Genomic DNA, 12,367 nt, shown 5'->3' with positions numbered 1-12,367 from the left:
ACGTAGCTTGCTCTCTCGGCAAGAAGTTGTGGAGAAGGAGATATATCTGGAGCCAATGATCTATTTTGCCGGTCCCTTTCGAGATCTCCATTGTCAATTCTAAGACATGTAATCAGGAGACAAAAAGGGAGCACATGGTAGGAAAATAGGGTGTTTATCTGAATTGGAATTTGCAATTGGCTTCAATCGTGGGTATTTTGATTGAAGGGTTGCAAATTGAAAGGCATACATACAGCGGCGTATGTAATCAATTTGTAATAGGGTTTTCAGGATTTAAATATGAATCTTTTGTCAGATTTTAGCATCAAAATTTGTGTCAATTTTTTTCTTCTTTTTACTTTCAATCTTTCAAAAGGTTGTTCGAAGTTGAACCGTTCTCCTATAAATTCTCTTTAAACACCACTATTTGCTTCAGTTGACGCTAAATCTTCTCATGTCTGCCTTGATTCCTTTGGTTTGAGGCTACACTGACTATCCGTCTACAGCCAGAAGCCCGACGCTTTTTCGATTGACCCTGGAGAACAACGCACTCCGACAACGTGGGGAAGGTAGTAGGGAGAGACGATACACATATCATGTCTTTACAATTGTACATTGTTGTACATTACACCCCCCCCCCCCCCCCCCCCCCCCCCCCCCCCAAAAAAGGGGAGGAGAATACACCCAAAAGAATGTAACCTGTGAGCCTCAAACCCTCAACCTTGGGGTTACATCGCAAAGGTCTCACCAATTGAGCTACTCTTCTTGAGTATAAAGGCCCAAATTCATCTTAAAACAAGACACAATGGTAGATAAATGCACATGCATTCATGATGTCCACACTTTATTTCAAAATAACAAGCCTTATTATCCCTAGACGGCTCAGTACATTCAAGCCTAACATAGGGAAAGAGTGTGACCACTCCTATCTTGGTGGGTAGTCGGTTTATTCCACAAGCACACAATAAATTTGCCCATCCATCATTCGATTAACACTAGAGATGCCCCTCTTGTCCACATGGCATCTAGACACAGGTCACCATTAGAAAAGGAATCAAGAAAGGTGTGATTAAACCATCGAGCAGTGATCGGGTAGCATCTAGAAAACGATAGCACCCATAGATTTTGTATTGATTTCAAGCCTTTAAATAAAATCACGGTCATGACTTATATCCATTACCGAGGATTGACGATCTACTTGACCGACTAAGAAAATCTATGGTGTGCTCGGCATCACCATAGGCGAGAAGTAAACCAAATGGGATGATCGTCAATGCTAAGGCCAAGATGTATGCCAAATGTGTTGTGACAGGCAATGCTTTGGTTGATATGCCGTGCGGATCAATGCTTTGGCTGATAAATAAACCAAATGTGGTGCCTTTACGTTAAGTTCTTGATGAGCTTTGTGTTGCAAAAGTGGTGCTTTGCAATACTTTGGTCGATGTTTATGCCAAATGTGGTGGCTTTCGAAAGCATACAGTCCTTGATGAGGTATCACTGCAAGCTATCATCTCATTTAGTGCATTGATTACGGAGAATACCCAACATGGCCAGTGTGCCTTGGTCGATATATATATCAAAGTGTATGCCCAATGTGGTGCCCCCAAAAATGTAAAGGGGCCGCCTGATTGAGCAAATCACAAAGGGTTTTTCTTTTATACAATGTAAATTGGGAAGAGGAAGCATGGAGGGTAGTGAGCGGCAACGCTGAAGGGGAGAGATGGACTTGCGCTAGCCTGTGTGTTGCTCGAATGGGCTCACCCATGAAGCAAAAATTGCATAGCAGGCCATGGCGTCGCTTTTTGGGCCTAGTTTTGCCGCGTTTGGTGCTACTGCAAAGCCAACTTGCCAGATCAGAGAGAGTGCCCCCATGCCACTTCAGTCACGGCGCCGTGACTGATCGTGGAGGGGTAAAAGGCGAATTTTAGGGGATTTTCAGGGCACTAGGGTATTGTGGGGGAAGCGTGAAAGAGAACGAGAGTGTTCAAAGAAGAGAGGGAACATTGGAGTTTGGAAGCAAAGAGGACGAGAGAATTGAGAAGGAAGGTGAGGGGAGGACTCTCTCCCTCCATCTCTCACTTGGCCTCGGCAAGGGAGAGGTGTATCTCTGAGGCTCACTCTCTCTTGCTATGGACTAAGCAAGGCAAGAATTTTGGCATGGTAAGTGGAGAAGTGAAGTGCAACAAGCAAAGGGGAGGGAGGAGCTATTATACCACTAAATAAGGCATAGCTTGCTCTCTCGGCAAGCAGTTGTGGAGAAGGAGATCTGGAGACAATGATCTATTTTACCGGTCCTTTTCGAGATCTTCATTGTCAATTCTAAGACGTGTAATCAGTAAACAAAAAAGGAGCACATGGAAGGAAACTAGGGTGTTTATCTGAATTGGAATTCGCAATTGGCTTTAATCGTGGGTATTTTGATTGAAGGGTTGCAAATTGAAAGGCATACCTACAGCGACGTATGTAATCAATATGTAATAGGGTTTTTAGGATTTGATATTGAAGCTTTTGTTAGATTTTAGCATCAGAATTAGTGTCAATATTTTCTTATTTTTGCTTTCAATCTTTCAAAAGGTTGTGTGAAGTTGAAACGTTCTCCTATAAATCCTCTTCAAACACCACTATTTGCTTCAGTTGACCCTATATCTTCTCATATCTGCCTTGATTCCTTTGGTTTCAGGTACACTGACTATCCGTCTATAGCCAGAAAGCCCGACGCTTTTTCGATTGACCCTGAAGAACATCGCACTCTGACAAGGCGGGGAAGGTAGTAGGGAGAGAATATACACATATCATGTATTTACAACTGTACATTGTTGTAATTACACCCTTGAGGGGCAACCATGGGAACCACCCCCGCAATAGAAGAGGAGAATACACCCAAAAGAATGCAACCTGTGAGCCTCGAACCCTCAACCTTGGGGTTACATCGCAAAGGTCTCACCAATTGAGCTACGCTTCTTGGGTATAAAGGTCCAAATTCTATCTAGAAACATCACACAATGGTAGATAAATGCACATGCATTCATGATGTCCACACTTTATTTCAAATTAACAAGCCTTATCATCCCTAGAAGGCTCTTAAAGTACATTCAAGCCTAACATAGGGAAAGAGTGTGACCACTCCTATCTTGGTGGGTAGTCGGTATATTCCACAAGCACACAATAAATTTGTCCATCCATCATTCGATTAACACTAGAGATGCGCCTTTTGTCCAGATGGCATCTAGACACAGGTCACCATTAGAATAGGAATCAAGAAAGGTGTGATTACACCATCGAGCAGTGATTGGGTAGCATCTAGAAAAGGATAGCACCCATAGATTTTGTATTGATTTCAAGCCTTTAATCAAATCACGGTCATGACTTATATCCATTACCGAGGATTGACGATTTACCAACAATAGTTATTGATGGAACAGTTTATCCTCATCAGTTTCATGTGGTCAAGGATACAGATCTTAACAAAGTAGCTAAGAAAATCTATGTATTTCACCTCTCTAGACCTTGCATCTGGGACCATAACTTGAAGTCAAGTGTAGCTTTGATGGTAAGAAGCTTCCACAAAACTGAAAATAAATGCTAAAAGTGATACATTTGAGGTGGATGAATTTATTAAATTGGTGGAAACAAATGCTACAAGTGTACATTTGAGGTGAATAAAAGTACACGTCTTTGAAGTTTACAACGATCTCTAGAGAGAGATACACCAAAATTGAATTAACTCAAAAAATGCCCTAGTTAAAATGGGAATGCTAATTACAATCAAATGTATAGCATTCCTTATTATTCCTCTCGAAGAAGAAATGGACGCCTAAGTTTTCAACGAAAGCTCATGCCACATTGCAAGGCTTGCATCCCCTTTTCCACAAAATGTTGATGCATGCTTAGCACGGCGGCATATTTGCAGGAGGTGGAGGCAGCGTTTCATTCTTTCCTTGCCCATTCTTCACAATGAAGGCGGTATTCATCCCCCAAGTTGAGTGCAAGTCAAAATGACAATGCATAAACCATACACCTGAGTTCCAAACACAAAAGGAAGATCTCTTAGAATACCATGCCCATTTCCATACACCTGAGTTTCTGTTTGGGCCAAACTATATGCACACATATACACCGGCATCTGCACACATATGTGTCGTATTTTCCTAGCACACATATGTTTATGTATATGTATATGCACACATATACACCGTCATCTTCCCCACATATGCGCGGGTGGCGAGCGTGTATACTCACAAGAAGTTTTGGACAAATTCTCACAATAATTCCCACATTGTGACTTACCTCAACATCATGTGTTTCTGTGAGGGAAGCACCGCATACCTAGCTAGGTACGATTGGGGGCAAGGGACCGCCGGCCCTGTGGTCCCTTGCCCCCAATCGTACCTAGCTAGGTGTGCGGTGCTTCCCTCACAGAAACTCATGATGTTATTCATTGTATGAAAAACACTGGAAAAGACTCCGTTTTCCTACATGAGAAAATTTCTAAATCTTCTTGTAGTACATGCACACATACATACACACAATTGTTGAGTATGATATATGCCTACATACATTGATAAATCAACAAATAACTACATAAGATTTTAGATTTCTATGAACATTGCTATACAAGCATAGTCTACACATGCACATGTACATGGTTTACTCCACATATATACTGTATGACAAATACTTAATCCTTGAGAGTGAGACTACCTGGGTTATGGGTAGTGAATCGAATTGCAGCCCAACCACCGGACGGGACGGCAACTGTGTTACGAAAAGGAGGGTCTCGGAGATTGAAGGAGGAGGCATGCAAAGACGCATTGTAGTTACCAAAGCCTTCCCCAATTAGGAAGAAGTTTTGGCCATGCAAATGAATGGGATGGAGATCATATCCTAATGAATGTGTGTTTTGGAACACAATTTGCACAGTTTTTCCAAATTCTAGCACTGTCACTTTGGTGCCCAGGTTGGACGTGGGAATGTCGCTTGCCTCGATGCCTGTGTAGTTGAACTCATAAGGTGGCTTTTCTGGGAAGTCTGTCTCATACACCCCATTTATGTGATTGTAATAAGCCTGCATCCATGATCATAAGTGTGTCTCAGCTTACAACCAATGTAAAAATGCAAGTTTAGAGCAAGGGCAAAATTAGGCAAAGGCCTGTGATTTTCTCATTGTACATAGCCCAAAAAGAAACTTAAATTAAAGCCAAACATATCAACATGTGTAGATTACATACCTCCAACAAAGAGATTTCAGGAAGAACGAATGTTTCGTTATTGATGCTAGTTGTAATACGTTGACCAGGGTACGGAGGCAATTGGCAAGTAGGGCAAGGCAAAAATGAATAGCTAAGAGTGTAGAGGAGGTCATAGTGGACTTCTTGAGGGATATTCATTGCATAGTAACCTCTAAGAGATTGGGTGAAGTTGGCAACATATAGGATATCATCAAAGGCAGGCAATGAAGGTAGTTGTAGTTGAGAGAATGAGATATTGGAGGCTAGGGAAGAGCTGTAGGTTAGGACCGCCGTTGCCGAGATGTTAGGATGTGGTACATTTGCAATGTTACTGTTCGGATTGAACACTGAGCATGCCATATAGTAATTCCCTTCTGGTTGGTTTGCAGTTATCAATATATCATTTGTTTGCCCCGGGGCAAGCATCACCACATCTGTTTCTAGTGGTTGTGTATATTCTGCATCTGCTTCTACTACAGTAAGTGTGTGATTTGCTATTGCAAAATACAATGGGAAATTGAGGGCCGCATTCACTAGTCTGAGCATGTATGTCTCCCCCTTCGTCACTCGGAACCTTTGTGTCACTACATGAACCAATTAAGATAATCAAGATACACTTTCAAGCACTCTGAATATGCAAAATTAATCACTATTAAGATATGCTATAATTTGAGTACTTTTAAGCATATTATTGCTAATTAATATGAAAGAAAAAGACTTTTTTGGCATGCCCTGGTTGCTGGTAAGGCCTTAGCATTTGGGTGCCTTAAATTGCCCTTGGCCATAGGAGCACTTGCAGTATCTCCAAGTTTCCATCTAGTCAATACAACATTTTGTTACAAATGCACATTGCAAGCAAGCTGATTAATCATGTAATTCCCTACTAGCTGAGATCATGCTCATGTTCTCTCTTGGGCACGGCAAGGCACATTTCCTCCCCACCCTAGCTACAAAACCCGTTGATCCCCCCTCCCCCGCCCCTGCCATGCAACACACACACACACACACACACACACACACACACACACACGGAAAAAAAGAAGAAAGACACACCCACAAATCAATTCTTCTTCTTCTTGTTGCTCTCAAGAAAGACACAATGTGTCTTAAGATGATATGCTCATTCACGAAGATGCACCACATATCCTCCCCAATATGTATCATTAGTCTGTATTATTCAATTAGAATTTGTGGAGCTTGAACCCTCAACCTCGACGACACTATTCAAGCACCCTATCAAACTAAGCTATTCCAAGACTTTATTAATTTCTCACTCAGTGCTTGAACTCAATGCCATCTTCTCGTGATCTAGGTAGTATTCCCTCTTTTGACAAATTCTCACAATAATTCCCACATTGTGAGTTACCTCAACATCATGAGATTCTGGAAGGAGGCACAGCATACCTAGCTAGGTACGATTGGGGGCTGGGGACCGCCGGCCCGGTGGGAGGGCCGGTGGTCCCTTGCCCCCAATCGTACCTAGCTAGGTATGTGGTGCCTCTCAAGCAGAAGCTCATGATGTTATTCATTGTATGGAAAACACTGGAAAATACTCCGTTTTCCTACATGAGAAAATTTCTAAATCTTCTTGTGAAAGGTGAGTATGGTTCAATTAGATAAGCTAAATATAGCATCGAGTCTAAATAAGTAAGATAGTTTATTTTAATAAATTGTTTGTTTTATTAACCTAGAGACATGCACACCCACTCCTCCCAGGTTGTTGGCATAAATAGAGATGGACTTAGTAGGGAAGGAGCCCTAAAAAGAGGATTTTGTATACTTACAGTGTTGTGAGCAATTATAAAGTGCCCCCGGGTAACCATTTATTGTTAGTGCATCGGGAATAGCATATCCTCTGCCAATATCCAAGGCATCCTGAAGTACATCTCCGACATCCGCATTCCACCACTCCCCTAAGAGACCAAAAAGGAAAAACCATTAGCTTCTCTTCAAAAGTATTTGAGCCATTTCTCAAAAAGATAATTTTCTTGGCATTGATTTTTAAGGTTCTTAGAAAACATTAGCTGGTTGCTTGAAAAATACCCATTTTCTTGGCCTTGATGTTTAAGGTCAAACTATGAAACAACCATGATTGTATCTAGCCAATATTTACAGTATGTATCTAGGTTTATAATTAAAATGCCCATTTTTTTGCCTTGAAAAGTAAGGTTTAATGAAATAACAACTGAGATTTTCCATTAAATTTGGATAGTTAGACTACAAACCAAAATATGGGAACCATGAGTTGAGCTCATAAATTACCAAAACATTTTATCATTTTGCGATTTACATATTGCTTGCGAGGATTTTGAAGATGCCAATAAATAATTGATTTAGTCTTCTCAAAGAAGCACAACAAATTACTATATCACAAGAAGTTTTGGACAGATTCTCACAGTAATTTTCACATTATGACTTACCTCAACATCAAGAGCTTCTGTGAGGAAGGCACGGCATACCTAGTTAGGTACGATTTGGAGCAAGGAGCAAGGGACGGTCCCATGCCCCCAATCGTACCTAGCTAGGTATGTGGTGCCTCCCAAATAGAAGCTCATGATGTTATGCATTGTATGAAAAACACTGAAGAAAGCTCCCTTTTAGAACTCATCATATAAGCTTGCAAAATATATATGCATTGTAGCTTAGAACTCATCATATAAGCTTGCAAAATATAAGCTTCAGGGCAAACCCAGCTAGATATGTTTAGCAAACTCATCATACAAGTTTGAGGGCTAGGTGTTGTATGAGTACATAAGGGTGGTTGAACGCCAGACCATGGGCTTAGAGTCTTTTGCAGGAGCTAGCTAAATTCAAGGCTCATTGTATTTTGAGTAACTTCACTTGTCCTACGCATGAACAACTAAAAGCCGTATATAATGAGTTTTCAAAGAGATTACCTCCACCTACATTGTGACCCTTGGAGGTTTGGAATTAGTAATCATCACTTTAAAGTCAAATGTTGCCTAAAAGCATAGAACATGGAAGCATTGCTTGCAACAATCCAGGGTTGAGTGCACTTTTACTCAGCTAAAATTGCAAAATGTCGGCTAGATTCTGAGCTTGCCTTCAAGAAAGATTTAGTGGAAAAATTGGCAAATCCGTCAAATTTTAAACTAAAAACCAGGAGAATTTTAAGTGTTCTTGTTTACTCTATGGTGAGGAAAAAAGGCTTTATAATTCCTAAAATATGAGAAATTACCTAGAATTATGATATGCTCATGACTTGGCTTAATGGAAGGAATATAGGATGGCTTATGGCGTGGCTGAATGACGATGGCACCATGAACAGTGGCACGCAACCACTGAATGTGTGCATGCCAGAAGAGGGTGCCTCTTTGCTCCACGATTTGAAATTCAGACACAAAAGATCGACCAGGTTGGATGGGACATTGTGTTATATATTCCGGTCCATCTACCCAATTAGTTAGAACTTGAAGGACACCATGCCTGCAACAACAAAACTTAGGAAACTTAGAACCAATGTTCATAGAAAACCGGCCTTTGATGTATTTTTTAACGACAAAAATTGAAAATTCCCGGCTAGTTTTGAGGGTTGCCTTGAAGGAAACCGGCTAAATTTTGAGGATTTTAGTGTAAAAACCAATAAAAACCGGTTAAATTTCTCTAAAAACCGGTACATTTTCAAAGCTTCCCTTTTTTCCAGTGGTTCCTAAAAATGTTTTTGGTGAACACTGCTTAGAACTAAGCATCACCAAAACAAGTGGTCTAGTTAATTTGCAAATCAATCACATTATAATTAAGAGCTTCTTTAGAAAATCTTCAACAAGCAACACGAACAAAACTTTCACTTAATTATGTCACTAATCACACCAAATAATTTTGGATGCACTCACTCATTGATGAATGCTAGATTAAATCAAGAAGAAAGATGGCTATTTTATCCAAATCTTACAGCTATAATATCAAAAAAGTTTTATCCAAATCTTACCTTTTTTAGTTCCCTTCTTACTTCCCCATAATTTTAAGCACAAAATCCATTTTTGTTCTTCAAATTATAATTTTTGACTACATTTTTCAATAGGGAATGGATGAACGTTTGGGTTTCTTTGGTTGTCTTTTTTCTTTCTCTTTAAGGGGGGAGGGGGATGGGATTTTCTTTTAGGGCAAAATGTATTGTTATAGATAGATACATTCTAGTCCTCGGCACTAAGCAACACCCATATTTAAGAGGAGGAGGCAATGTGATCAAAGGCAGAGAAGCTCACGCGCGAAAGCCGAAAAACTATCGTAAATATCACATCAGAAACTAAACCTGGACACGAACTAAACTTGGATAGCCTAGGCAATGATTGTTAATTTACAATAAAACGGGTTGTGGATACACAATGCATGCACGGGTGAGATGGTTAGCCCATGTGACTCTAAACCCGGCCCGTGACGTCATGGGTTCAAACCTCGTTTTTTCCACCGGCCAGGTTTAATGTGCCTCACTTTTTTTGGCGGCACGCCTCGTTTTCCCCGCTAGCCAGGTTTAGCACACCTCGAGATCCCGCCCCTCAACGTGGACCGTCAATCCCGTTACCCCATCTCGCATTAAAGATGGGTGTTACTTAGTGCCAAGGCATTCTAGTCCTCAAAAGAAGAACATATAATTTCATGTGGACAAAACACAGACAATGGTCTCTCTCTCTCTCTATCTCTCTCTCTCTCTCTCTCTCTCTCTCTCTCACACACACACACACACACACACACACACATGCTCATGTGTGAGGAATTATAAGAAGAGGGCATTGGAATTTAATCATTTTATCACCCAACTGTCGTAGATTGGCTATCCTAGTTTCCTTTTGAAGAACACGTTCCGGTTCGAGCATCATTGAATAGAACTTGAGGTCTCTTGGGATTGTTCCTATGACATTAAATCTCTCTCTCTCTCTCTCTCTCTCTCTCTCTCTCTCTCTCTCTCTCTCTCTCTCCCCCCATATGTTGCAATTAATAATTCTTGCAAGCTACATTAAGTGTAAATCCATAGACAAATATAATGAACTTAATAAATGGATATTTTAGACAATTCAAAGAGGCTCAGTATGTCATTACCAATGGATTGTGACATTGTGTTCAACCAAGTTGGTAACATTGAAAATGATGTGGTCTCCTTCTGTTACTCGCACAGTTGGGCCTGGGAACTTGCCATTTACTGCTATTAATGATTTGTTGTGGCAAAGGCGAGACACGTTCACGTAGTCAATCTGGGGCAATAAAACAAGCAAAATATTTAGGCTAAAGCTCATAAAAATGAGTGATGCATTCTTCCACTCTTGTTGTCAATATGGTGCACAACAATATCGATAGACGTTTTATTTATGCAAAGTGAGAGGATAACACAATATCTTACATTGAAAACCAATTGATACATTCCCATATGTAGAATGAGCAGATAAAACTTTACAAATGTATAAAGGTAAAGTGAAGATAGAAGCTTCACTTGGTGCGTGCCCAGGTTCAATGCCTACGAGGTGTGCTCGCACCCATTTTTCAATGTGTTCGTTGTAGGGTGGGGATAAGCGAGTGCACCTACATATTGTGGATAAGCATTTGCAATAGGCTATAGGAGTGTGGACTATGCATAATATTATCACTAGGGCAGACTACGATGAGTCCATCCTAGTACACTCTCCTATACATAATTTTGATAATCATAAAGTGGTTGCAAAAAACTTGGAACTAACTGACATTTTGTATAGTTTATACTCCTATAAGAGATCCTACCAATGCTAGAAGGATTGCCACAATACACTTCTACCTATGTAGGGAGAATCCATTGCCTCTAGATATGCTCAAAGAGGTCCTACTTTGTAGACATTGTATGTTACTAGGTGTGAATAAAGACAATATGCTAGTGGCAATGCATGATGACAGCATGTGGTGGTGACAATGCAAGCAAGATATGTGTTACTTTTAATAGAGTAAGGTGCTAGTGATAGTGAGTTTGTTTTAGTGAGCATACTATCAAGGATATGGCGTTACAATGGACGGTGGCGATATTGATACAACTAAGGGTGGTGATGAACTGTAGCTACGATAGTGGTAGCACAAAATTGCCTTGTGGTATTTGTTTACAAAGGTTGCACGAACCTCTTCTTCTTAAGATGTAATGCTACACTTGCTCTCTCTCTCTCTCTCTCTCTCTCTCTCTCTCTCTCACACACACACACACACACACACACGATGCCTTGCTTTACCTACACCTCAAATTATGGTTACCCTCAATGGAGCTCCAATGCTTACTTTATTTAGACTAAATTTCCTAACTCAAACTTGCCATTATTGAAAGGGAATAAGTAAATGAAGAAGGAAACAAAGGAGGCTCTTACAACAAAATTGACGTGGCGACGTGTTGCATTTGTAGTAGAGAATTGCAACACCAAGCAAATAAGCAACAGTTGACCTATGAAAGCGCTGAAATGCCTTGAGTACTGTCTCATATTTAGCACTGCGGCTGATTTGATTTACAGTGTTAATTGTATCTTCGCGCGCGCAATTGAGAGTGCTATAGGTGATGGAAAAATTGAGCCATGATTTGTAAAGAACACGGATACTAAAACGGTTGGGCTTATAGATAAAAACTATAATTAAGGTTATCGTGGCTGTATAATTAAGATGATGGCAAGAGAGGAAGCAGCTTTACAGCAAAGTCTTGTAGTGGATAAAAAGTGGGTATGTACTGTTAATGTGCAGAGGCTATGCACAAACACAAATCGAGGCTACGCAAACGATTTGGTGTTGCATTATAAGGAACGCTTCAAGGCAATACCTATGACGCAGAAAAAATCAAGGCTATGTGACTTTCTTGATGCATCTTGCTTACCAAGTCATTCTTAGAAAATGTGTCGACTGTTCAAAACCTAGCCGAGTCCTCAATTTCCTGCCCCACTTTTAAGCTTTTTTTTCTTTACGATTGAGCACCTACATTAGATTCCCATTTTAATTTAATTTCTTTGATAAATTAAACACTATATTATTTACATCATGCCTTCGGGAACCCAGAAAAAGACTTACAAGTTTCTTTTTTTATTTTAATTTGTAAATTGTCTTTTTCTTTCTTTTTGATGCTCTGTTGGCTTTCTAAAATAAGCCCTATCGATGAAGAAATTTGTGATTGATTTGAAATTTTCTTTGCTGGTTTAGTTTGCTCTGAG

General features: G+C 40.3%; 1 protein-coding gene across 1 annotated transcript; it reads right to left on the bottom strand.

The window, feature by feature from the left end:
• Nucleotides 1-3,549: 3,549 nt before the first annotated feature.
• Nucleotides 3,550-11,949, bottom strand: LOC147449228 (laccase-22-like). The gene is made up of 7 exons (XM_086522579.1): nucleotides 11,543-11,949; nucleotides 10,266-10,417; nucleotides 8,407-8,654; nucleotides 6,992-7,120; nucleotides 5,208-5,791; nucleotides 4,681-5,044; nucleotides 3,550-3,997 (listed from the first exon to the last, which is right to left on the bottom strand). The coding sequence occupies exons 1-7, from the start codon at nucleotides 11,651-11,653 to the stop codon at nucleotides 3,867-3,869; spliced, it is 1,719 nt and encodes a 572-aa protein (XP_086378705.1). The 5' UTR covers nucleotides 11,654-11,949; the 3' UTR covers nucleotides 3,550-3,866.
• Between the last annotated feature and the right edge of the window lie 418 nt (nucleotides 11,950-12,367).

The sequence above is a fragment of the Adiantum capillus-veneris genome, chromosome 10, assembly GCF_014529385.1.
Source record: "Adiantum capillus-veneris isolate H3 chromosome 10, ASM1452938v2, whole genome shotgun sequence".
Taxonomy (NCBI): domain Eukaryota; kingdom Viridiplantae; phylum Streptophyta; class Polypodiopsida; order Polypodiales; family Pteridaceae; genus Adiantum; species Adiantum capillus-veneris.
Note: the sequence above shows the minus strand (reverse complement) of the source record. Positions and strands in the feature narration are given on the sequence as shown.

Coding starts and splice junctions, on each gene's coding strand:
- LOC147449228 (XM_086522579.1), bottom strand. CDS start 11,653: ATGAGACAGTACTCAAGGCATTTCAGCGCTTTCATAGGTCAACTGTTG. Junction 7,121..8,406: donor TGAGCATATCATAATTCTAG/GTAATTTCTCAT, acceptor TTGGTCTCTTAG/GGGAGTGGTGGAATGCGGAT. Junction 5,792..6,991: donor TTATAATTGCTCACAACACT/GTAAGTATACAA, acceptor TGGTTCATGTAG/TGACACAAAGGTTCCGAGTG.